Consider the following 24,667-nt stretch of genomic DNA (forward strand, 5'->3'; position numbering starts at 1 on the left):
AGATTGTTTTATTGCCCCTTTATAAATAGCAGCTATAAGCTCCAAACATACTTGTTCACATAGCTCTGTTGTACTGTCCTCCTTCCCCGTCCCCCAGACTGTAGGATAGGGGGCTTTAAAGGCCATCTATCTCTTTTAAGTCAAGTCAGGCGGCGTCCCACATATTCGGTCCCTCTGCGACCGGCTAGGGCAACATTGACACAGCCTTTCACTCCTCCACATGGCTGTTTTGACACCAGGACTTTTGTTGAATAGGAAGCCATCATACAGACAGAGGACAAACAGCACTAAGACTGCAGTGGAGGAGAACCCTGGCCTATACCTACTGCTGAGTTAGGGCCAGGCAGAGCCAGGTTGAGGAGTGAGCTACAATGGGGAAAGTATGTGGTTAGGGTGGGATAAAATTCCATATTGGTGGCAGACTTGAATGTCCACAGGGTACGCGCATAAACACACTCACACACTAGCAAGCATGCACACGCACACACTTCTGTCCACTAAAGTAAATCCAATCCTCTGAGGATATGGCTGGGAAATTGCAGTGTGAAAAATTGCTCATTTCTAAGTCCTCATCATGTCCAAAGTCGTTAACATTACAGTGACATAGCCAAAAGTAGAGTAAACATGTTCCTTTCTAGGAATTGAACAACTCTGCTCAGGCCCATCCAATTACATGAATCGAGCGAAATGTGCAGGAAACTGTGTCACAAAAAAGTTTTAGATAACAGAGCCCAGAAGGAACTGTTTAAAAGGGGACGGCGTGGTTAATGTGCCAGGACACGTGTTAACAATTACTAGTGTACCAGAATATTTCACCTCTCACTTCTCCTGCATGTCAAATATCTCTATGCTGTTTTCAGCCCGAAGTCTAAAAGCAACAGAGAAACCAGGATTCAGTTTTGCAAAATTAGATAAACATGACCTCGATGTATGTAGATCATGGGGTATAAGCAACGGATATGCAACCCAATCGCATGAGGCCAAAGGGGTTGTGGCTAGTTGGTATACAGCAGGGTTCCTCAACTGGATGTCGAATTTGGCCTGCAGGTGATTTTGTTTGGCACCTGAAGGACTCTCAGACCATGAGAAACAAGATTCTCTTGTCTGATGAAACCAAGATTGAACTCTTTGGCCTGAATGCCAAGCGTCACGCCTGGAAGAAACTTGGCACCATTCTTACGGTTAAGCATGGTGGTGGCAGCATTGGGCTGTGGGGATGTTTTTCAGCAGCAGGGACTGGGAGACTAGTCAGCATAGAGGGAAAGATGAACGGAGCAAAGTAAAGAGATCCTTGATGAAAACCTGCTCCAGAGCGCTCAGGACCTCAGACTGGGGCGAAGATTCACCTTCCTAACAGGACAACGACCCTAAGCACACAGTCAAGACAACGCAGGAGTGGCTTCGGGACAAGTTTCTGAATGTCCTTGAGTGGCACAGCCAGAGCCCAGATTTGAACCTGTTTGAACATCTCTGGAGAGATCTGAACATAGCTATGCAGCGACGCTCCCCATCCAACCTGACAGAGCTTGAGGGGATCTGCAGAGAAGAATGGGAGAAACTCCCCAAATACAGGTGTGCCAAGCTTGTATGGTCATACCCAAGAAGACTCAAGGCTGTAATATTTAATTTTTCCCCCCTACAAAAAAACAGAAATACCATGAAAGTATTTATACCCCTTGACTTATTCCACATTTTGTTGTGTTACAGCCTGAATTGAAAATCTACACACAAAACCCCATAATGACAAAGTAAAAACATGTTTTTGAAAATTTTGCAAATATATTGAAAGTCAAATACATAAATATCTAATTTACAGTGGCAAGAAAAAGTATGTGAACCCTTTGGAATTACCTGGATTTCTGCATAAATTGGTCATCAAATTTGATCTGATCTTCATCTAAGTCACAACATTAGACAAAGATAGTGTGCTTAAACTTAAACACACACATTATTGTATTTTTCTTGTCTATATTGAATACACAAGTATGTGAACCCCTAGGCTAATGACTTCTCCAAAAGCTAATTGGAGTCAGGAGTTAGCTAACCTGGAGTCCAATCAATTAGACAAGATTGGAGATGTTGGTTAGCGCTGCAGTGCCCTATGAAAAACTTTTGATTTTGAGTTTGCTATTCACAAGAAGCATTGCCTGATGTGAACCATGATTCGAACAAAAGAGATCTCAGAAGACCTAAGATTAAGAACTGTTGACTTGCATAAAGCTGGAAAGGGTTACAAAAGTATCTATAAAAGCCTTGATGTTCATCAGTCCACGGTAAGACAAATTGTCTATAAATGGAGAAAGTTCAGCACTGTTGCTACTCTCCATAGGAGTGGCTGTCGTGCAAAGATGACTGCAAGAGCACAGCGCAGAATGCTCAATGAGGTTAAGAAGAATTGTAGAGTGTCAGCTAAAGACTTACAGAAATATCTGGAACATGCTAACAGAGCTATGTGGGACGCCGCCTGACTTGACTTAAAAGAGATAGATAGCCTTTAAAGCCCCCTATCCTACAGTCTGGGGGATGGGGAAGGAGGACAGTACAACAGAGCTATGTGAACAAGTACGGATTACCAGGACGTTTACTTAAAGAATGCGCGGATCAACTGTCAAGTGTCTTCACTGACATTTTCAACCTCTCCCTGACCGAGTCTGTAATACCTACATGTTTCAAGCAGACCACCATAGTCTCTGTGCCCAAGGAAGCAAAGGTAACCTGTCTAAATGATTACCGCCCCGTGGCACTCACGTCGGTAGCAATGAAGTGCTTTGAAAGGCTGGTCATGGTTCACATCAACAGCATCCTCCCGAACACCCTAGACCCACTCCAATTTGCATACCGCCCCAACAGATCCACAGATGACGCAATCTCAATCGCACTACACGCTGCCCTTTCACACCTGGACAAAAGGAACACCTATATGAGAATGCTGTTCATTGACTACAGCTCAGCGTTCAACACCACAGTGCTCTCGAAGCTCATCACTAAGCTAAGGACTCTGGGACTAAACACCTCCCTCTGCAACTGGATCCTGGACTTCCTGACGGGCCGCCCCCAGGTGGTAAGAGTAGGCAACAACACGTCTGCAACGCTGATCCTTAACACTGAGGCCCCTCAGGGGTGTGTACTTAGTACCCTCCTGTATTCCCTGTTCACCCACGACTGCGTAGCCAAACACGACTCCAACTCCATTAAGTTTGCTGACGACACAGTGGTAGGCCTGATCACCGACAACGATGAGGTCAGAAAACTGTCAGTGTGGTGCCAGGACAACAACCTCTCCCTCAATGTGAGCAAGACAAAGGAGCTGATCGTGGACTACAGGAAAAGGCGGGCCGAACATTAACATCAACGGGGCTGTAGTGGAGCGGGTCAAGAGTTTCAAGTTCCTTGGTGTCCACATCACCAACAAACTATCACGGTCCAAACATACCAAGTCAGTCGTGAAGAGGGCACCACAACACCTTTTCCCCCTCAAGAGAGAAAAGAAAAGATTTGGCATGGGTCCCCAGATCCTCAAAAGGTTCTACAGCTGCACCATCGAGAGCATCCTGACCGGTTGCGCCTGGTATGGCAACTGCTCGGCATCTGACCGTAAGGTGCTACAGAGGGTAGTGTAATCAGCCTAGTACATCACTGGGGCCAAGCTTCCTGCCAGCCAGGACCTATATAATAGGCGGTGTCAGAGGAAAGCCCATAAAATTGTCAGACTCCAGTCACCCAAGTTATAGACTGTTTTCTCTGCTACCGCACGGCAAGTGGTACCGGAGCGCCAAGTCTAGGACCAAAAGGCTCCTCAACAGCTTCTACCCCCAAGCCATAAGACTGCTGAACAATTCATAACACCCTGCTGCTACTCGCTGTTTGTTTGTTACCTATGCATAGTTCTTCACCCCCACCTACATGTACAGATTACCTCAACTAGCCTGTACCCCCGCACACTGAGTCGGTACCGGTGCCCCCTGTATATAACCTCGTTATTGTTATTCTTATTGTGTTACTTTTTATTATTACTTTTTATTTTAGTCTACTTGGTAAATATTTTCTTCTTGAACTGCACTGTTGGTTAAGGGCTTGTAAGTAAGCATTTCACGGTAAAGTCTTCACTTGTTGTATTCGGCGCATGTAACAAATAAAGTTTGATTTGATTGCTGCCAAAGGAGGGTCAACCAGTTATTAATTCCAAATGTTCACATACTTTTTCCACCCTGCACTGTGAATGTTTACACGGTGTGTTCAATAAAGACATGAAAACCTATAATTGTTTGTGTGTTATTAGTTTAAGCAGACTGTGTTTGTCTGTTGTTGTGACCTAGATGAAGATCAGATAAAATTTTATGACCAATTTATGCAGAAATTCAGGTATTTCCTAAGGGTTCACATACTTTTTCTTGCCACTGTACATAAGTATTCCCATCCCTGGGTCTATACATGTTACAGTCTCCTGTGGCAGCGATTACAGCTGTTAGGAGCCTCCACTGCCAGAAAGACTCAGACGAGGAAGGGAAGGACGAACCTCAGTGAATTTCAGAAAAATGAAAATAGTGAAACATAAATAAAGTAATCATTTTTAGATAAAACTATACTAAATATATTCAGGTCACCAAATAATTGATTAAAACACACTGTTTCACAATGAAGGTCTACAGTAGCCTCAACAGCACTCTGTAGGATAGCACTATGGTGTAGGCTGAAGACAGCTAGTGTCCGTCCTCCTCTGGGTACATCAACTTTAACACAAAACCTAGGAGGCTCATGATTCTCATCCCCTTCCATAGACATACACAGTAATTATGACAACTTCCGGAGGACGTCCTCCAACCGATCAGAGCTCTTGCAGCATGAACTGACATGTTGTCCATCCAATCAAAGGATCAGATAATTAATCTAGTACTGAAAGCATAAGCAACAGCTAGCTAGCACTGCAGTGTATAAAATGTGGTGTTTAGTTGACTCAGAGAAAGACAATAGTTGAATAGTTTTGAACAAATATAATTCTTCAAAAATGTAGGAGAAGCAAGAGAGAGAGCTAGCTACATTTAATATTTTTTCCACTTAAACTTACTTAGCTAGTTAATGCAACTAGCTAGTTTAGCCTACTCCAACACTCGGCTCAAACCGAGAGGGATGCTATGTTTCCTAGCTGGCTACCCAACACTGGAACTCTTCCAAGTCATGGTAAGCTTTTGGTTTTATGAATTTATTGTAGCTGCTAAACTGCTTGCTAACTGTACACTGTACTACATGATTGTAGCGGGTTTACTAACGTGTTAGTTCTATAAGCTATGTTGTTGACGTTAGCTAATATGGTGACAACGGCTGTGTATAGCGATTAGCATTTATAATATGAAGGTTCGGCTGGGAAAGGTTTTTTCGCCTGGTCACAGACAGCTGATGTGTTGTGCACTGATGTCCACAAGCGAAGGGAAAAGTTGAGCGGGGGAGAGCGCGTAAATTATATAATGATCTGGCTGCTATGAAAGTGAACGGTGTTTGTGTGTGATCAGGGGTGTATTCATTCTGCTGCTTATGTTGAAAAGCTTTTCTTAAACAGAAGCCAACGGAACGAAACTGGGATAAACATACCAGAATTTTGTCCAATAGAAACTCTCGTTTGCAACTGTTGAACTAATGATTACACCCTATATCAGCTAGATGCAGGCAAGATTATGCAGGCAAGATTGTGCAAGGCGGTATTGTCTGTCACCTTGATTACTCAAATTTCTCTCGACCTGTGCACCTACGATGTAAACATTAATTCATAGGCTAGGTTGTACCAACCTCATGATGGGTATAGGGAAAATTAGAGTATTATGTAGTAGCCTGAACCTATCAATGTTACATTGAGCTGGGTGAATGGAATATGAATGACAGTCATCCAATATGCTGTAATAGAAATATGGCCATGCTCATCTTTTTTTTTTTATCATCCTCCCTCATGAATGGCACCGACCGTCACTACTTTCTGGGTAAGTCTCTAAGAGCTTTGCACACCTGGATTGTACAATAGTTGCACATTATTCTTGTTAAAATTCTTCAAGCTCTGTCAAATTGGTTGTTGACCAATGCTAGATAGCCATTTTCAATGCTTGCCATAGATATTCCAGCCGATTTAAGTCAAAACTGTAACTAGGCCACTCAGGAATATTAAAAATCATCTTGGTAAGCAACTCCAGTGTACACCGAGTGTACAAACATTAGTAACAATCCAGGAGAAAACTTTGATCCCTTATTGATATCACCTGTTAAATCCACTTCAAATCAGTGTAGATGAAGGGGAGGAGACAGGTTAAAATAAGGATTTTTAAGCCTTGAAACAATTGAGGTATGTGTGCCATTCAGAAGTTGAATGGGCAAGACAAAAGATTTAAGTGCCTTTGAACGGGGTATGGTAGTAAGTGCCAGACGCATCGGTTTCTGTTAAGAACTGTATTGCTGCTGAGTTTTTCACGCTCAACAGTTTCCTGTGTGTATCAAAAATTGGTGCCAGGAGGGCCAGTAGGCGGCAATCTATCATCTGGTCTAAAAATACACAGTACTAGCAAATGTTTGGACACACCTACTCATTCAAGGGTTTTTCTATGTTTTTACTATTTTCTACATTGTAGAATAACAGTGAAGACATCAAAACTATGAAATAACACATATGGAATCATGCAGTAACCAAAGAAGTGTTAAACAAATCAAAATATATTTTATATTTGAGGCTTCAAATAGCTATACTTTGCCTTGACGACAGCTTTGCAAACTCTTGGCATTCTCTCAACCAGCTTCATGAGGTAGTCACCTGGAATGCATTTCAATTAACCTCTTTGGGCTGCAGGGGCAGTATTGAGTAGCCTGGATAAAAGGTGCCCATTTCAAACGGCCTTGTACTCAATTCTTGCTCGTACAATATGCATATTATTATTACTATTGGATAGAAAACACTCTCTAGTTTCTAAAACCGTTTGAATTATATCTGTGAGTAAAACAGAACTCATTTTGCAGCAAACTTCCTGACAGGAAGTGGAAAATCTGAAATCGATGCTCTGTTCTAGGGCCTGCCTATAAATGTCCTTGATATTTATTAGAATACATGCACTTCATACGTCTTCCACTAGATGTCGACAGGCAGTGAGAGAAGAAATGGAGTGTATAACTTGATCTGGGGTCGAATAAAAGCTCTTTGTATGACGTGTCACCAGTTTCCTGTTTTCTGGAGAGCGCGTTTTTGCCTTCTGATAAGCTGTCGTTATAGACGACTAATATCTCCGGCTTTGATTTTATTTGATACATGTGACAATATCATCGTAAAGTATGTTTTTTCAATATAGTTTTATTAGATTATTGAAATTTTTTCGGGACGTTAGGCATGTTGCGTTGTGTGCCTTTGTTCAGGAAGGAGAGCTTCGCGCCACTTTGCTAGCTTTCCGTGCTAATTGACTGGAGAAGAGGACATTCTAAATCCAAACAACGATTGTTCTGGACAAAGGACCCCTTGTACAACATTCTGATGAAAGATCATCAAAAGTAGGACCCATTTTATGATGCTATTTCATATATCTGTCGAACATGTTGTACTAGTAGTTTGCGCCCAGAGTTTGGGCACTCTCTCGCTATAACTAAGCTGGATGTCGTAATGAAGTTATTTTTAGAATTCTAACACGGCGATTGCATTAAGAACTAGTGTATCTATCATTTCCTATACAACATGTATTTTTTAGTAACGTTTATGTATAGTTATTTGGTCAGAATAGTTGAGTGTCATAAAAATATCCGCACATTCTGGGAAAAAGATGCTACGTTAGCACAATGTATAACCACTGATTTCAGCTCTAAATATGCACATTTTCGAACAAAACATAAGTGTATGTATAACCTGATGTTATAGGACTGTCATCTGATGAAGCTTATCAAGGTTAGTCAAAAATTATATATATTTTGCTGGTTTATTCGCTATCGCTAACGTGCCTATTGCTATCGCTAACGTGCCTTGATGAATGAATGCGGTAGTGTGGTAGGCTATTGTAGTAAGCTAATATAATGCTATATTGTGTTTTCGCTGTAAAACACTTAAAAAATCGGAAATATTGGCTGGATTCACAAGATGCTTGTCTTTCATTTGCTGTACACCATCGATTTTTCAGAAATGTTTTATGATGAGTATTTAGGTATTTGACGTTGGTGTCTGTAATTACTCTGGCTGCTTCGGTCCTATTTGTGACGGTAGCTGTGATGGTAGCTGCAATGTAAAACTGATTTATACCTCAAATATGCACATTTTTCGAACAAAACATAGATTTATTGTATAACATGTTATAAGACTGTCATCCGATAAAGTTGTTTCTTGGTTAGTTTGGTTGGTTCTTGGTTAGTTAGGTTGGCTTTGTGCATGCTACCTGTGCTGTGAAAAATGTCTGTCTTTTTTGTATTTGGTGGTGAGCTAACATAAATATATGTGGTATTTTCGCTGTAAAACATTTTAAAAATCGGACATGTTGGCTGGATTCACAAGATGTTTATCTTTCATATGCTGTATTGGACTTGTTAATGTGTGAAAGTTAAATATTTCTAAAAAATATATTTTGAATTTCGCGCCCTGCACTTGAAGTGGCTGTTGTCATATTGTGCCCGGCTTCGGGCTTGCAGCCCAAAGAAGTTAACTGGTGTGCCTTGTAAAAAGTACATTTGTGGAATTTCTTTCCTTCTTAATGCGTTTCCGCCAATCAGTTGTGTTGTGACAAGGTAGGGGGTATACAGAAGATAGCCCTATTTGGGAAAAAACAAAGTCCATATTATGGCAAGAACAGCTCAAATAAGCAAAAAGAAACGACAGGCCATAATATGGACTTGGTATTTTACCAAATAGGGCTATCTTCTTTATACCACCCCTACCTTGTCACACCACAACTGATTGCCTAAAACGCATTAAGAAGGAAAGAAATAATACAAATGAACTTTTAACAAGGCACACCTGTTAATTGAATTGCATTTCAGGTGACTACCTCATGAAGCTGGTTGAGAGAATGCCAAGAGTGTGCAAAGCTGTCATCAAGGCAAAGGGTGGCTACTTTGAAGAATCTCAAATATAAAATAGTTGGTTACAGTTGGTTACTACATGATTCCATGTGTTATTTCATAGTTTTGATGTCTTCACTATTACTCTACAATGAAGAAAATAGTACACTTTTTTTTTTTTACTTGAATGAGTAGGCGTGTCCAAACTTTTGACTGGTACTGTATATCCCAATGCCCCAGGGCAGTGGTTGTGGACATTGTCCTGTGTAGGGTGCAGTCTTTCGGATGGAATGTTAAACGGGTGTCCTGACTCTCTGTGGCCATTAAAGCTCCCAATAACACCCCTACTCTTACGATAAGTGCTAACACCGGTATCCTGGCTAAATTCTCAATCTGGCCCTCTTACCATCATGTCCACCTAATCATCCTAGCTTCCATTTGGCTCATTCATCCCCCCTCCATTCCCCTGTAACTATTCCCCAGGTCATTGATGTAAATGAGAATGTGTTCTCAGTCACCTGGTAAAATAAGGGTAAAAGGGTCTGGGTCTTTATTGATTAATTGTCTGTCTTTCTTTGCCTTTGAGACGTATAAGCACTGGCCAACTTGTCCCTCAAGTACTCTACTTGGTACATGAGTAGGTCATGATTAAGAACAGTCCGCTCAGTGACATCTGTGATCCTTCTATCAACTCTGTTTCAGCACCAGACCTAGCCTATTTCATTCTACTAGAACCTCTCAATCTGGCCTCAAAGTGCTCCTCAACCCGCCTACCAGAAGTGCCAAGTCACGGCGCTCTCATCTGCGGTTTCTTTGTGAGCTCACAGTAAGCTACCAGGCTGTGGTGTGAAGCCTCCCGAAGTAAACATCAGGGACGATCTGTACCACTCCTCAACCAAATCTGCCTTCCACATTGTTCAGAGCAGGAAACAACCTGATTTTACACAGCAGATTAAACACTGAATCGGAGATGGGGAATAATATTCCCGCTGTTCCCTGCATTGCAGAGATGTTTTGGAGATTGTGCAGGTATAGCGAAAAATGTTTCCATAAAGAGAAAGAAATGGGGATTTAAAGAGTTCGTACTTGGTAGGTGAAAACTCCCACACCTCTACCAAAACATTCACACTATATTCCAAAACCAATTATCCTTTGACGACGTGTCATCTCTGACACACAAGTATAATTACAGGCAGGTAGGTCTTATTTCTCAGACTGAGACAGCCCGTTGACTGTGCAGTGAGGAAAACAGTATTTTAAGACTCTAATCAGATGATTATTTCACTCATATGATGACTAAGGAAGATAAGTGGGTGCTGTGTAGAGTCATATTCTATGTATCAAGAAAATGTTTAGGAAATGAGACATGCGATAAATGGCCCATAATTGGGCTCAATCAGTATTACTTTCTAACGGGCTTTTACTAGGACATTTTACTGAAGATGTCCACCGTCAGACCAAGTTGCCTATGGGAGTAAACCAGATCTTGCTGCAACCAGAAAGTAAACCAAGTGGGTGTACAGTCTTATAGTTATTGTTACTCTTTGGTACACAGTGGTCTGACATTTCTCTGTCTATGTCTGGCTGTACATGCAGGTGTTATGCAAGAGGGGCTGCTGGGTTTTACAACATTAAGGATGCAGCTGTGGAAGAAAAAGGAAGAGCATCTTCACCTATAATAAACATTACATTGAAATGATGTGTTGTGAATGCGGCCGAGGAGGGCTGTGCGCTCCTGCATAACGCTGCCTCCATTAACAATAAAAAAGATAAGGAGCAGAGCGCTTTCTCAGTCCTCTCCACTCAGCACGGAGAGCACTCGAGGAGGAGAGTGGTTACAAACACACACACTGCTTTTCATTCACAAAACCCTTTGCACGTACGCACACACAGACTATATTTATATTTTTGCATTATCATGTGAAGTGTACAACAACTTCAAACTTAAACTATGTATGACAATAACGTTAATATTCCCACTGTAGGCCTATCTGTAATACTGAAAAAACATTCCACAATCACATCATTAATGTTTGCTGCCTACTGCAGTTACTGAGTATTTAAGGGCTGCAGTTAAGTTGACACTTAAAACGGTTAAGGTAAGAGTTAGGTAAGTGTAAAGGTAGGGGTTAAAGTTAAGGGAAAGGAAAGAGGAAGGGGGATACCTAGTCAGTCGTACAACAATTCCTTCAACTGAAATGTGTCTTTCCGCATTTAGGTTAGGGTAGGGACGTCCCAAGGATTCCGGATAGTACTAACCTTTTCTTCCCACAATTTTAACTGACTTGTTTTACGGACTGATTCTACTTCAGCCTGTTGAGCTATGATGCCCCCCTACATTGGACAAATAGACTGGCAGGGTAAGTTATCCCTTCATCAATGGTGCGAGCACGTACAGGGTCTTGACGTGGGTCCTCTGGGGGATTACGTTAAACTGGGAACTGTGTTTGGTAAGTGACGTGAACACTTGTCTGTGTGTGTACATCCAGGCATGGAGCAGTTCCTGGTTCGAGGCCCAGCGAGTGGCTACGGTGGGAGCAGAGATGATTATCTGTTGGAGAAACTGGAGCCCTCCGCGACCTGGGCAGAAAGTTATGGTTGTGACTGTAATCGCTTCGTCTGAAATATAAACCCTCTGCTCTGGCCAGTGCAGACAGCATCCCTATTGAAAAATCACTGCATAGAGCCAGTGTTAGAACGATTGACTCTGGTGTCACCAGAAGAGAGGACCAGTGAGCCAAGCACAGGATAGACAAGGCTGGTGTCTTCACTCCAGAGGGGTACAGACAAGGGGACACATACATGAGACAACAGACAAGTGGTGATGAGTGACAGAAAAAATACACTACAAATGTTTCCTGTAGGCTGGATTGTGGTGTTGTTGTGCTGATTGTATTGTATGTTTTTAAAATGTTGTAATGTTGTATTGAATGTTTTTAAAATGTTGTATTGATTGCTGCTGCCTTCTTGGCCAGGTCTCCCTTGCAAAAAATACTGTTTCAATGGGATTTTCCTGGTTAAATAAAGGTGAAATAAAATTATACCTATCTCCCCATCCTTCAACAAGCGACTGCTTGAGTACACTGAGTGGCCAGATACAGTATGAACTGCCATACGCTGCCTATACCAGTTGTGTTGACATCACTGGAGATTTGCAAAATGCTTTGTGTTCGCTGAGGACTTAGGTTCAGTTGCTCAGGAGGGAAAAGTGCTCTGTAGTGTAAAATAGTACTATTAGCCAGCCAATTTACATTTATGTAAATGTTTGGGTCATGAGTTTCTGCTAAGAGTAAAATATTGAGCAGCGAAAATAGGACATTCATCTTGTCTACACAACCTTCTGGAGAGTGAATATTGAGAAAAAAGCTTTTCCTGAAAGCACACGCAAGATTGATGATATGCAAGTCCAACTAAATTGGATTCTTTCCCAGGCTTTTTATTTCTTTCACAAAAGGTGTCTTGTTAAACTTTTTTAAAGTCTTGCGGAGATGAATTTGCTTCTGATGTGGAGAAGAGTGGGATAACAAAAGACTATCAATTAAGTCCTTTTCCTCTCTAGACTGAGACTACCCCCTCTGACACTTGGGCCTGGGTAGGAATAAGAGCAGAGAGATGCTGTGTACTTATACTTCTCATTAACTGCATAGAAAGTTCTAAGAAAAATCCTGGAAGAGGCACAGCACACACTGCCCAGGCACCGGTCCCGTGCATCCATCTCCATAGCATTTGTACTCAATGAAGGAGGGGGAGATGGGATCTCTAGCCAAAAGTGAGAGGGGTTAGTTAGCAAAACATTGCCTAAGTATACAATGCTAGAGCTGCAGACACTCAAGTTCACTCCATCTTCATTTCATGCACACTCGCTCACACACAGTCATTGATGTACACTCCCTCCCTCTAAAATCTACAAGACTTCCAGACTTGTTTGTTTACAGCAGTAAGCAGATGCTCCACAACCCTTAACTGTGAGCATGGCCCAGTCTCTCTCTCTCTCTCTCACACACACACACACACACACACACACACACACACACACACACACACACACACACACACACACACACACACACACACACACACACACACACACACACACACACACACACACACACACACACACACACACACACACACACACACACACACACACACAACGTCCTGTTTTGATGCAGGACCCGGGTGGAAAACAATGCTGCAGTCTAAACGGACCAGTGGTATTTGTGTTGGTGGCTGTGAATGGGATGTTACAATCAGGCCAGGAACAAAGGCTGGGAATGAAGGAGCTCAGAGCCCAGGCTCACTCCCACACAGCTGGAATTGAAGGAAAACAGCTCTGGAGCAGGTCCAACAACATACCACCTTTACCTACCGGACCACTGATCAGATTTGCAGTGAAGTAAAAGATTAAATCCTTTTATGTAAATAGCAGGAACACCTATGATAAATCTCTTTATACAACCATATTGCCTCATCTCTTATGGAGCACAGCCCACGTGTGCATGTGGCTCTGTTTACTTCAACAATGGAGGGGAATTGTTTTTCCTATACTAAAGCTTTCAGTCCATTTACAGTCTCCCCCTATAGTACAGAATATACACTGAGTGTACATTAGGCACACCTGCTCTTTCCATGACATAGACTGACCAGCTGAAAGCTATGATCCCTTATTGATGTCATTTGTTAAATCCTCTTAATTGAGACATGGATTGTGTATGTGTGCCATTCAGAGGGTGAATGGGCAAGACAAAATATTTAAGTGCCTTTGAACGGCGTACTGTAGTAGGTGCCAGGCGCACCGGTTTATCCACGCTCAACAGTTTCATCTGTGTATCAAGAATAATCCACCACCCAAAGGACATCCAGCCAACTTGACAACAGTGGGAAGCATTGGTGTCAACATGGGCCAGGATCCCTGTGGAACGCTTTCGACACCTTGTAGAGCCCATGCCCCAACGAATTGAGCCTGTTCTGAGGGCAAGGGGGGGTGCAACTCAATATTAGGAAGGTGTTCCTAAGGGTGTTTCTCAAAACGCACACTACCGTGCTCTGAGCATGCGAATTGGAGTACGGGAGACTCGGAATATGAGTCCAAATCAAAGTATGCGAAACGGAGTACGGAGGGCACTTCTCAAATGCATACTCTGTTTGTACATACTTTGAAGCATGCATCGATGCAAGCATCAACAGAAAGTATGCAAAGAAATATGGCTCAACCACGTAAAAAGATTACGCACATTTTCATGAAATCAATGGTGGCCATTATTTGAGCTGAAGCGAGAGAAAATATACTCAGACTTCAGAATGAAATGTTGCCTATTCACATATCACATTGCCAGACTACAATATTTTAACTTGATATGTTAATATATACATGCTGTGTTCATTTTGGCATGGTTACCTGCCTACAATACCCACTCTAGGTCGCAAGCCCATATTAAGTCAATAGAGCTAACTGGCTAGCTACTACTGTTCGCTAGTCAGATAGCTAGTTAGCTAACAATTATTTGTGGCTAACTACCCACGAAGAATAGACATCTACCTTGGATAACATTGGTTTTAGGTCATTTTTGCCTGTTATACTATCTGGTTAGCTACATTAATACGATTCACATATAGCTAGCTGATAGTTATGAAGTAAAAATGTTTGCTTTGTGTATATCTTGTTTCGTCTCCATTGTTGCCATTGTCCTGGCTGGAAGAAGGTTCAGTGAATGGGGAGATGCGGCGTGAGGTCATACAGTAGAGGGAGTGCGAGTGCTTCTCAAATGTAATGTTTTATGCATTCTCCACACTCTCATCCTCACAAGAACGTACTGAAGAGAACGTCCTCGGAGAAAGCACTTGGAGCATGAGAGTGTGGAGCACGGCAGTATGCATAGAGAAACACCCTCGGTGTACACTATACACTGCATTAGGTACTGGTGAGCCTCTCCCTACTCTGTATTATACTTTTGTGTTGTGGGTTCCAGGGCCATTGACACACACTGCCTCCCTCCCTCAAGCCCAAGATACAGGGGGAGAAGGGAGGATGTTCAGAGTGGAATCACACATTAAACAATCTTATTGGATGAAATTCACAGCACTGTGTTCTGGGAGCCTGCTTCTCCTTAGGCAGCATCCATCAATGCTTATATCAGTTTGTCTCAGACATTTCAAGCTAACATTTTTACACTACTTTCTTTAAAAAAATGTTTTTGTAATTTAGCAGACGCTCTTATCCAGAGTGACATACAGGAGCAATTAGGGTTAAGTGCCTTGCTCAAGGGCACATTGACAGAACCTGTCAGTTACTGGCCCAACACTCTTAAATCGCTAGGCTTCCTGCCCCCAATGATTTTCTTAAGCCTTACTTCACTCACATAATAATGGTAAAAATGGGGCATTCTATAGAGAACACTCACTGACTCAACATAGACTGACTAAAGGATGTTTACGGCTATTTACGGGATGTGCCGGTATGCACATTTCTGAAGCGTGATACATCTGTTTTGGTAGAGGGTAAAACAATTGGCTAAGTGCTGTGTATTCCCTCTCCAGCTACGGCGTCTGGAAAGAGTGGAAGGAGGGAGGGAGGGATAGAAGAGATGGAGGGATGGAAGAGATGGAAGAAAGAAGAGCGAGGGAAGGAGAGGGGTAGAAAACAAAACCATGAGCTCAGACTATTAGCTGTCTCTAGTACCACCTAGGGGAGATGGTGTCTATGGCATGTTAAAGTTGTTGCTGGCTGGTTTACACAGTGTGAACGAACAGTTAACAGATTTACTCAAGTCAAAGGAGACTAAGCAATATGAGGCGAGTCTGAATCAGTTGTTATGAGACAGATTCTGGCTACATCAGAGTAGTTGAAACCTATTTAGAAAAACGTTGTGAAACTACCCCAGAGCGTGTTGATGATGACAACATTTGTGTAACTATAAATTATAAATACATTTTCTGTTTGATCAAAAACATTGTCTCTCTGTTTGCCCCCTAAGTATTACAGAGGAGCCTGTTTATCTTAGTGCAACTGTTCAAATAGTTTCCCCTGCAAACACACAATTTTATGGCAGAGCTACTTACTGTGGGATTAAGGTGAGAAGATAAATATGATACGGAAAAGTAATTTAGCAGTGGATGTGGACACTGGACACTAGAGGTCGACCGATTCATCGGAATGGCCGATTAATTAGGGCCGATTTCAAGTTTTCATAACAATCGGATGCCGATTGTTTTATTTTTTTTATTTTACACCTTCATTTAACTAGGCAAGTCAGTTAAGAACACATTCTTATTTTCAATGACAGCCTAGGAACGGTGGGTTAACTGCCTTGTTCAGGGGCAGAACGACAGATTTTTACCTTGTCAGCTCAGGGATTCAATCTTGCAACCTTACGGTTAACTAGTCCAACGGTCTAACCACCTGCCTCACAAGGAGCCTGCCTGTTAGGCGAATGCAGTAAGAAGCCAAGGTAAGTTGCTAGCTAGCATTAAACTTATCTCATAAAAAAACAATCAATCAATCATAATCACTAGTTATAACTACACATGGTTGATGATATTACTAGTTTATCTAGCGTGTCCTGCGTTGCATATAATCGATGCGGTGCGCTTTCGCGAAAAAGGACTGTCGTTGCTCCAACGTGTACCTAACCATAAACATCAATGCCTTTCTTAAAATCAATACACAGAAGTATATATTTTTAAACCTGCATATTTAGCTAAAAGAAATCCAGGTTAGCAGGCAATATTAACCAGGTGAAATTGTGTCACTTCTCTTGCGTTCATTGCACGCAGAGTCAGGGTATATGCAACAGTTTGGGCCGCCTGGCTCAAGGCTCGTATTTCTGTGTGTTATTATGTTATAATTAAGTCTATCATTTGATAGAGCAGTCTGACTGAGCGATGGTAGGCACCAGCAGGCTCGTAAGCATTCATTCAAACAGCACTTTCGTGCGTTTTGCCAGCAGCTCTTCGCAATGCTTCAAGCATTGCGCTGTTTATAACTTCAAGCCTATCAACTCCCGAGGTTAGGCTGGTGTAACGGATGTGAAATGGCTAGCTAGTTAGCGGGGTGCACGCTAATAGCGTTTCAAACGTCACTCGCTCTGAGACTTGGAGTAGTTGTTCCCCTTGCTCTGCATGGGTAACGCTGCTTCAGGGTGGCTGTTGTCGATGTGTTCCTGGTTCGAGCCCAGGTAGCGGCGAGGAGAGGGATGGAAGCTATACTGTTACACTGGCAATACTAAAGTGCCTATAAGAACATCCAATAGTCAAAGGTATATGAAATACAAATCGTATAGAGAGAAATAGTCCTATAATTCCTATAATAACTACAACCTAAAACTTCTTACCTGGGAATATTGAAGACTCATGTTAAAAGGAACCACCAGCTTTCATATGTTCTCATGTTCTGAGCAAGGAACTTAAACGTTAGCATATTTGACTTTTACTTTCTTCCCCAACACTTTGTTTTTGCATTATTTAAACAAAATTGAACATATTTCATTATTTATTTGAGGCTAAATTGATTTTATTGATGTATTATATTAAGTTAAAATAAGTGTTCATTCAGTATTGTTATAGTCATTATTACAAATACATATATATATTTTTTTAAATCGGCCGATTAATCGGTATCGGCTTTTTTGGTCCTCCAATAATCGGTATTGGTGTTGAAAAATCATAATTGGTCGACCTTTACTGGACACACACACACACACACACACACACACACACACACACACACACACACACACACACACACACACACACACACACACACACACACACACACACACACAAACAAATGTAATTCTTCCTAGAACCATAGGCTCTTGTGGTTTTGCCAAAGATGTGATTTGGCATCTTAAATCACAAGATGTGTTTTATACTACTTACCTCTGACTTCATATAAGCCATCTCTCTACAATGTTTACAGGGTTTCATGGAGCATGTGTTTTGAGCCTGCAGGCAGGCTGATGTGATGAGCTTGGATAAGAGCAGAGGAAAGTGGAGGAGAGGCGTAGAGGATAGGGGAGGGGGGAGAGGAGAACACAGCGACAGCCTGCTGGAATGGGAACTGTCCTCCAGTGAACAGAGGCAGCACTGATGAGCACAGGAGCACAGTGCTTCCTGTTGTTGCAGCCTAAAAAACACTGACCTTCAGAATGTCATATCATACACACACATGTATCGTGCACACACGTTTCCTTTTGCTGCTCACGTCCGTCCCCCTCCCCGACTCCCCCATCTCCAACCTCCTCCTCAGCAAGACTCTCCACACATCTGTCTCTCCCAACGTCCCTCTCCTCACTTCCCCTTTCCATATAAAAACCCTCGACAGCAGGGCTCTGAGCGGACTTCCTCTCTGCCAGCTCCTGTCACTGTCACTTTGGTGGGAACGCACAGCAAGAGAGCACTCGGAACTCAAAAGAGGCCCTCTCAATTTCAGCTTTTAGAGTGCCCAACTTTCAACAGACTAGCATCGACTGACCACAAGAACATATCGACAAGTTCTGCCTCTTAAAGCAATGTGCTTCAGCGGTTCTGGTCTGCTCTCATATCTCAAATAGTACTGTGATGTTGTTTGTCACGGTTTAAGAAATAGATTTTAGTGATGGTAAATGGTCTTCGTTTTTTGTGGCAGTGAAACAAATGGTTAAATAACACACTGTGATCCTTTCCAACCCCACGAGTCCTCGTGTTTCATGTGTGCACGCACGTGTGTGTGTGTGTGTTGAATACCTGTATACCGGCTGCATCTCTCGGGCGATGCCGATCACAGCTCCGAGAGGGAATCGATCAAACTCCAGAAACAGCTCCCTGATGTTGCTCCTGTACTTCAGATCCAGGTCCAGCTGTACAATGCGCTGCAGATCTGAAACAGAGTTAAAGACATAACCACTCAGAAATTAACACTTCTTGATAGCACCTGTTGAGTAGCAGATTATTTTGGCTATACATCATATCGGCTAAGAATATCAGCTATTAGCGCTGAGCGATCAGTGCTTTTTCAAGTCTTTTCCGTTTTGGTTCAAATATGCAAAAATAATTACGGTTTCCGAATTTAAAAAACTATAATTGATTTATTTTATGCACTATGTACTAAAAATAAAAGTCCCATGATGGTAGTGACTGCCCATTACTGCCTATCACTTATTAACAATAATTTATTTACATTACTTTAATAAAATATTTCAGGTGTATATTACATTTTATTAATTTGATGACTTTATTATTTCATTCCAAGTCATCATCTTTATAGAGCTGCTGCCTATGCTGTCTGGCAAAATCACAATTTTAGTAGTTCTTCAAAGTAAATAAGGCATTTTATGACAGCTGAATACCAACTATCAATCACTCAGATCCTGTATTTTTTTAGTTAGAGATACCTCACGAAGCAACTGCTCTCTGTCCCTCTCGATCACGCATTCTTCTGTCTCTTTTCGTCACTTTCTTGGATTACTGCGGATTGGGTTTTTGAGCCATCTGGGTATGTGGTCTAGAACATTTTTTGGACTTTCAGATAACTTTTTGGGAGATCCATTGAGAGTGTGTCTAGATCATTTTCTTGTACTTTCAAATTACTATTTTACTATTCCACTCGTTAACTGTATTATAAAATATATGAAACTGGGAGTAACATCTGTAGTTCGAGATGCCAAGATCCAAGGCATGGTTTTCAGATTGACACCAATTGATACTGCTCTGTTGGTCAACTGAGATAAGCACAGTATTGTGTCCATTGCACCTTAAGTATTCCCTAACCTTTCACTGCCATGCCAACCAGCAAAACACAGGAAGGTGGAACAATGAACAGATGAGTCTCTCCTGGTAACTGGGGTGACTACGGCTGCATTTACACAGGCAGCCCAATTCTGATATTTTGCACAATAATTGGCAAAAGAGCTGATCTGATTAGTCAAAAGACCAATTATATATTTTAAAAAAAGATCTGATTGGGCTGCCTGTTAAAAGTACAAGTAATCGCTGCCTAAGTCAAGCAAGACAAACCATGTGATTTCAGTTAACAAGAAACAGTTTTCCAGCTTCTTGATATCAGACAGTGGCATGCACTTTAATCAAACGTGTCTCTGTCCCAATCTCAGAGTTGAGGTCACAATGGAGAGGCCAAACCGAACTCGGGGCCCCTGGCCTGGAGAGGCCCGACTGCACAGACAATGGGCCTGCATATGGAAAAGGGAAAACAAGTGGCCTAAACTAAGCCTGTTGAAACCAGAACAATGCTGGGCTAGAGCGGGGTCTCCACAGAGGCTTTGGCCAGAGAGATATTTTAGGGCCGGTCTCTGTCCAAACAAGCAGCGGAAACTAAACTCTGCAGAGATGGTCAGCCATTTTCTCCCCTGCTCTTTAAAGGGGCAATCTGCAGTTGCTAAATACATTTTTGGACTTAAATTAATGATATGTACCCATTGACTCTTGATGAATATAATTTAGAAATGCCTCATGAGCATACTGTCAACTGTTGTACCCCATCAGAACCCCAAATAAGCTTGTTTTACTCCAATGTTTATAAACAAAGAAAATGTAAACAAACACTGTATAGCCTCAAAACATGGTTAAAACTATAATTTTGATATCATGGATGGTCAGTCCTTGTATCTATAGCTCTATGAATTTGAGAGCTGTTACATTTCTCCAGCCCCATCACAGTTTTTTTGCTAAACAGTGGTGGGGAAAACCCTTAATTTTTTTAACTTCGGATTGACTCTTTAAACAAGGAAGTCCCCTTCACAATGCCTTCATGAGGTAGAGTGGTGGAGCGTCATCCCCCGCCCGGCAAACACTGACTTTGTTTGTTCTGAGGGGGCTTTAGACGGCCTGCTTTGGGACAGGGGAAAGCAGGAAGAGAGTCTTTGGCTGATACAACATTGGGCTGAGCTATGATATAACCACATAAAGCATAAAAAGACCACAGGGGCAAAGAGTCACATTTACTCACACTCTTCCATTGCCGCTTCGCTTAACCATCATTCACTGCTATTATGACACCATTTAATGCTGACAGGCAATGCAGAATCACCTTTCAAACAAACATGATTTCAAATCAAATTCTCTATTAATACTGATGGAGGAATGCAGGGTGACATTTTACCATACTGGAGGAGCTGGGGGCTCTCTGGCGGGTGCCTCGGGTAACGTTACAGTGCAGGATAACAGAGCGTTTGTGCTCGGCCAACTCGGATTCATTTCAGTCGGCCTCGTTTCCCAGGCGGGAGAGACCAATTCCCAGAACTGGAGGGGTCACAGCAGGGTTCACCGCCACGGCCCACCTCCGGCGCCCAGCCGAGCGTCTCCACGGACCAGGCCTCGGCGGGCCATGATGACTGCTTTGTTTAATCATGCCTTAAGAGAACATTATGTCTGAGGAAAGTAGGCGGCATTAAAGGGGGGCTTGGGGTTTGGGAGGGAGGAGTCTTCTACTAAAGCCTTTTCTTATTTGAAAGAAAATATGTCAGGTGTGGTCACCTGATCTCGAGATCATGTAGGCCTATGCCTTATTTTGATCTTCTGTTTCATTTGTCTGATGTGACTAGATGTACATTGGTTTTGAATCAGTCCCTTTTATAACATAATCCACTATTACCAACAAAGCTACCAACAACTTGCCTCATTCCCCTCTCACTATGCTTCAGGCCAACAATGTGATGTGCCATTTTCAATGACTCATATATTGGATAAAAATAGAATGAGGCTTTATCCATCCCAGTTCTATCTATTTCTATACAGCGTAGTAGCTGCGGGCTGCATTGTCTGTCAGAGATAAAGAGGCAGTCAGCAGTAGAAACCATAACAGTGTCTTCCCTGCCCCTGTTCCGGTAAAAAGCTGAGGGATGGGGATGGAGAAATGTAACCACTCTCAAATGTATAGACTATGAATGCAAGGACTGACCGTCCATGATATTACAATTATTGTGTTAATCATGTTTTGAGGCTATATATGTTGATGTAAGCAAGTGGTGATTGCTCCTTTAAGACGGTTAGGTGGCTAAGAGTCCGCCCATGTAGCGTGTGCGCTGGGAGTCGGGAAGCAAGTTCAGGGAATACATTTAATGAATGAACGAAACATAATACAAAACAAGAAACACGAACAATGCACAGACAAACTGAAACAGAAACAATGACGCCTGGGGAAGGAACCATAGGGAGTGACATATCTATAGAAGGTAATCAGGGAAGTGATGGAGTCCAGGCGAGTCTGACGACACGCAGGAGCACGTAACGATGGTGACAGGTGTGCGCCATAATGAGCAGTCTGGTGACCTAGAGGCCGGAGAGGGAGCACACGTGACAGCCCGAAGCAGCGAGTGCATTACACTGTTTCTGTCTTGTCTGTAGTGTCTCAACATCAAGATGACAACAGCAGCAAAAGAGGACCTTACTTATTCTCGCATCACTTCATCTAGCTGAACATGGGTCAACGTGGTTATGACTCATAGCTTAAGGTCCAACTACCCGGCCTTATATGAGCAGTTAAAACATTGAGTATGGGCTAGTCGCCTAGGTACGCCTATGGGTTGAGATAACCCCTGGGCGCTGAAGGGGGGTCAAGTCGATGACATCCCTTATGTTCTACCTATGAATTACAGCACCATGCACATACTGCAGCTTTCTTCTACCACCCCCACCACACCAAAAGCATCACAAACCAAATGGCCATTAGTCTATTCTTATGTTGTTCAAAGAGATTTTGTTGGCATGCATAGTGGGAAATCTCTGGGGACAGACTGAAGGCAATCTGTTTAGGGAATACTATGTTCTAACATGTCGTTGGTTTACGTTTCAAGACTTATATACTGTGTTCTATTCAAACATAACCCAGCCACATCATATACTATTTAAAGTGCTAGGGGACAGCTAAAGAAGACAGACAAAATGAAAAATAAAACATTTTGTATATTCCAACAATTTTGTTGACTCGATGACCCGCACTCACTCCCTAAACACAATCTAGTGCTGATCAGTGATGTTTGTACAGCTGTTTTTTCTCTCTGAAAACAAAAGGACTCATCAGTGGGTCTAGATCAGTGTTAATGAGTGTTAAAGTGAACTACATGTAGTTCGACTAGTGATTTAACTACATTTTGCAGTAGGTTGGTGGTAGTTCAGTAGTTCATAACTTTTTTTTTGCCATGTAGCGTGTTTAGCTAACCACTAGAAACACTAATCAGTATATATACAGTACCAGTCAAAAGTTTGGACACAGATACTCATTGCAGGGTTTTTCTTTATTTTTACTATTTTCTACATTGTAGAATAACAGTGAAGACATAACTATGAAATAACACATATGGAATCATGTAGTAACCAAAAAAGTGTTAAACAAATAAAAATATATTTGAGATTCTACAAAGTAACCACCCTTTGCCTTGATGACAGCGTTGCACACTCTTGGAATTCTCTCAACCAGCTTCATGAGGTAGTCACCTAGAATGCATTTCAATTAAAAGGTGTGCCTTGTTAAATTAATTTGTATTATTTATTTCCTTGTTAATGAGTTTTAGCCAATCAGTTGTGTTGTGACAAGGTAGGGCTGGTATACAGAAGATAGCCCTATTTGGTAAAAGACCAATTCCATATTATGGCAAGAACAGCTCAAATAAGCAAAGAGAAACGACAGTCCATCATTACTTTAAGACATGAAGGTCATTCAATCCGGAAAATGTCAAGAACTTTGAAAGTTTCTTCAAGTGCAGTCGCAAAAACCATCAAGCTCTATGATGACACTGGCTCTGATGAGGACCGCCACAGGAAAGGAAGAACCAGAGTTACCTCTGCTGCAGAGGATAAGTTAATTAGAGTTACCAGCCTCAGATATTGCAGCCCAAATAAATGTTTCACAGAGTTCAAGTAACAGACACATCTCAACAGCAACTGTTCAAAAGAGACTGCGTGAAATCAGGCCTTCATGGTTGAATTGCTGCAAAGAAACCACTACTAAAGGTCACCAATAAGAAGAAGAGACTTGCTTGGGCCAAGAAACATGAGCAATGGACATTAGACTGGTGGAAATCTGTTCTTTGGTCTGATGAGTCCAAATTGGGGATTTTTGGTTCTAACCGCCGTGTCTTTGTGAAACGCAGAGTAGATGAACGGATGATCTCTGCATGTGTGGTTCCCACCGTGAAGCAAGTAGGAGGAGATGTGATGGTGTGGGGGTACTTTGCTGGTGACAATGTCAGTGAGTTATTTAGAATTCAAGGCACACTTAACCAGCATGGCTACCACAGCATTCTGCAGTGATACGCCATCCCATCTGGTTTGGGCTTAGTGGGCTTACTATCCTTTGTTTTTCAACAGGACAATGACCCAATACACCTCCAGTCTGTGTAAGGGCTATTTGACCAAGGAGAGTGATGGAGTGCTGCATCAGATGACCTGGGCTCCACTATCATCAACCAATTGAGATGGTTTGGGATTAATTGGACCGCAGAGTGAAGGAAAAGCAGCCAACAAGTGCTCAGCATATGTGGGAACTCCTTCAAGACTGTTGGAAAAGCATTCCTCATGAAGCTGGTTGAGAGAATGCCAAGAGTGTGCAAAGCTGTCATCAAGGCAAAGGGTGGCTACATTGTTTAACACTTTTTTGGTTACTACATGATTCCACATGTTATTTCATACAATGTAGAAAATAGTACAAATACAGAAAAACCCTGCAATGAGTGTG

At 42.1% G+C, this 24,667-nt stretch overlaps 1 protein-coding gene across 2 annotated transcripts in view; it reads right to left on the bottom strand.

Moving 5' to 3' along the window:
• Positions 1 to 24,667, bottom strand: part of LOC120053746 (xyloside xylosyltransferase 1-like) — a 105,340-nt gene that overhangs the window by 34,886 nt on the left and 45,787 nt on the right. For both annotated transcript variants that reach the window (XM_039000966.1, XM_039000965.1), the window contains one exon: positions 18,724 to 18,856. In XM_039000966.1, the coding sequence (XP_038856894.1) occupies positions 18,724 to 18,856 (133 nt within the window). The remainder of the gene's footprint in view (positions 1 to 18,723; positions 18,857 to 24,667) is intronic.

Source organism: Salvelinus namaycush, chromosome 9 (assembly GCF_016432855.1).
Source record: "Salvelinus namaycush isolate Seneca chromosome 9, SaNama_1.0, whole genome shotgun sequence".
NCBI classification, from domain to species: Eukaryota; Metazoa; Chordata; class Actinopteri; order Salmoniformes; family Salmonidae; genus Salvelinus; species Salvelinus namaycush.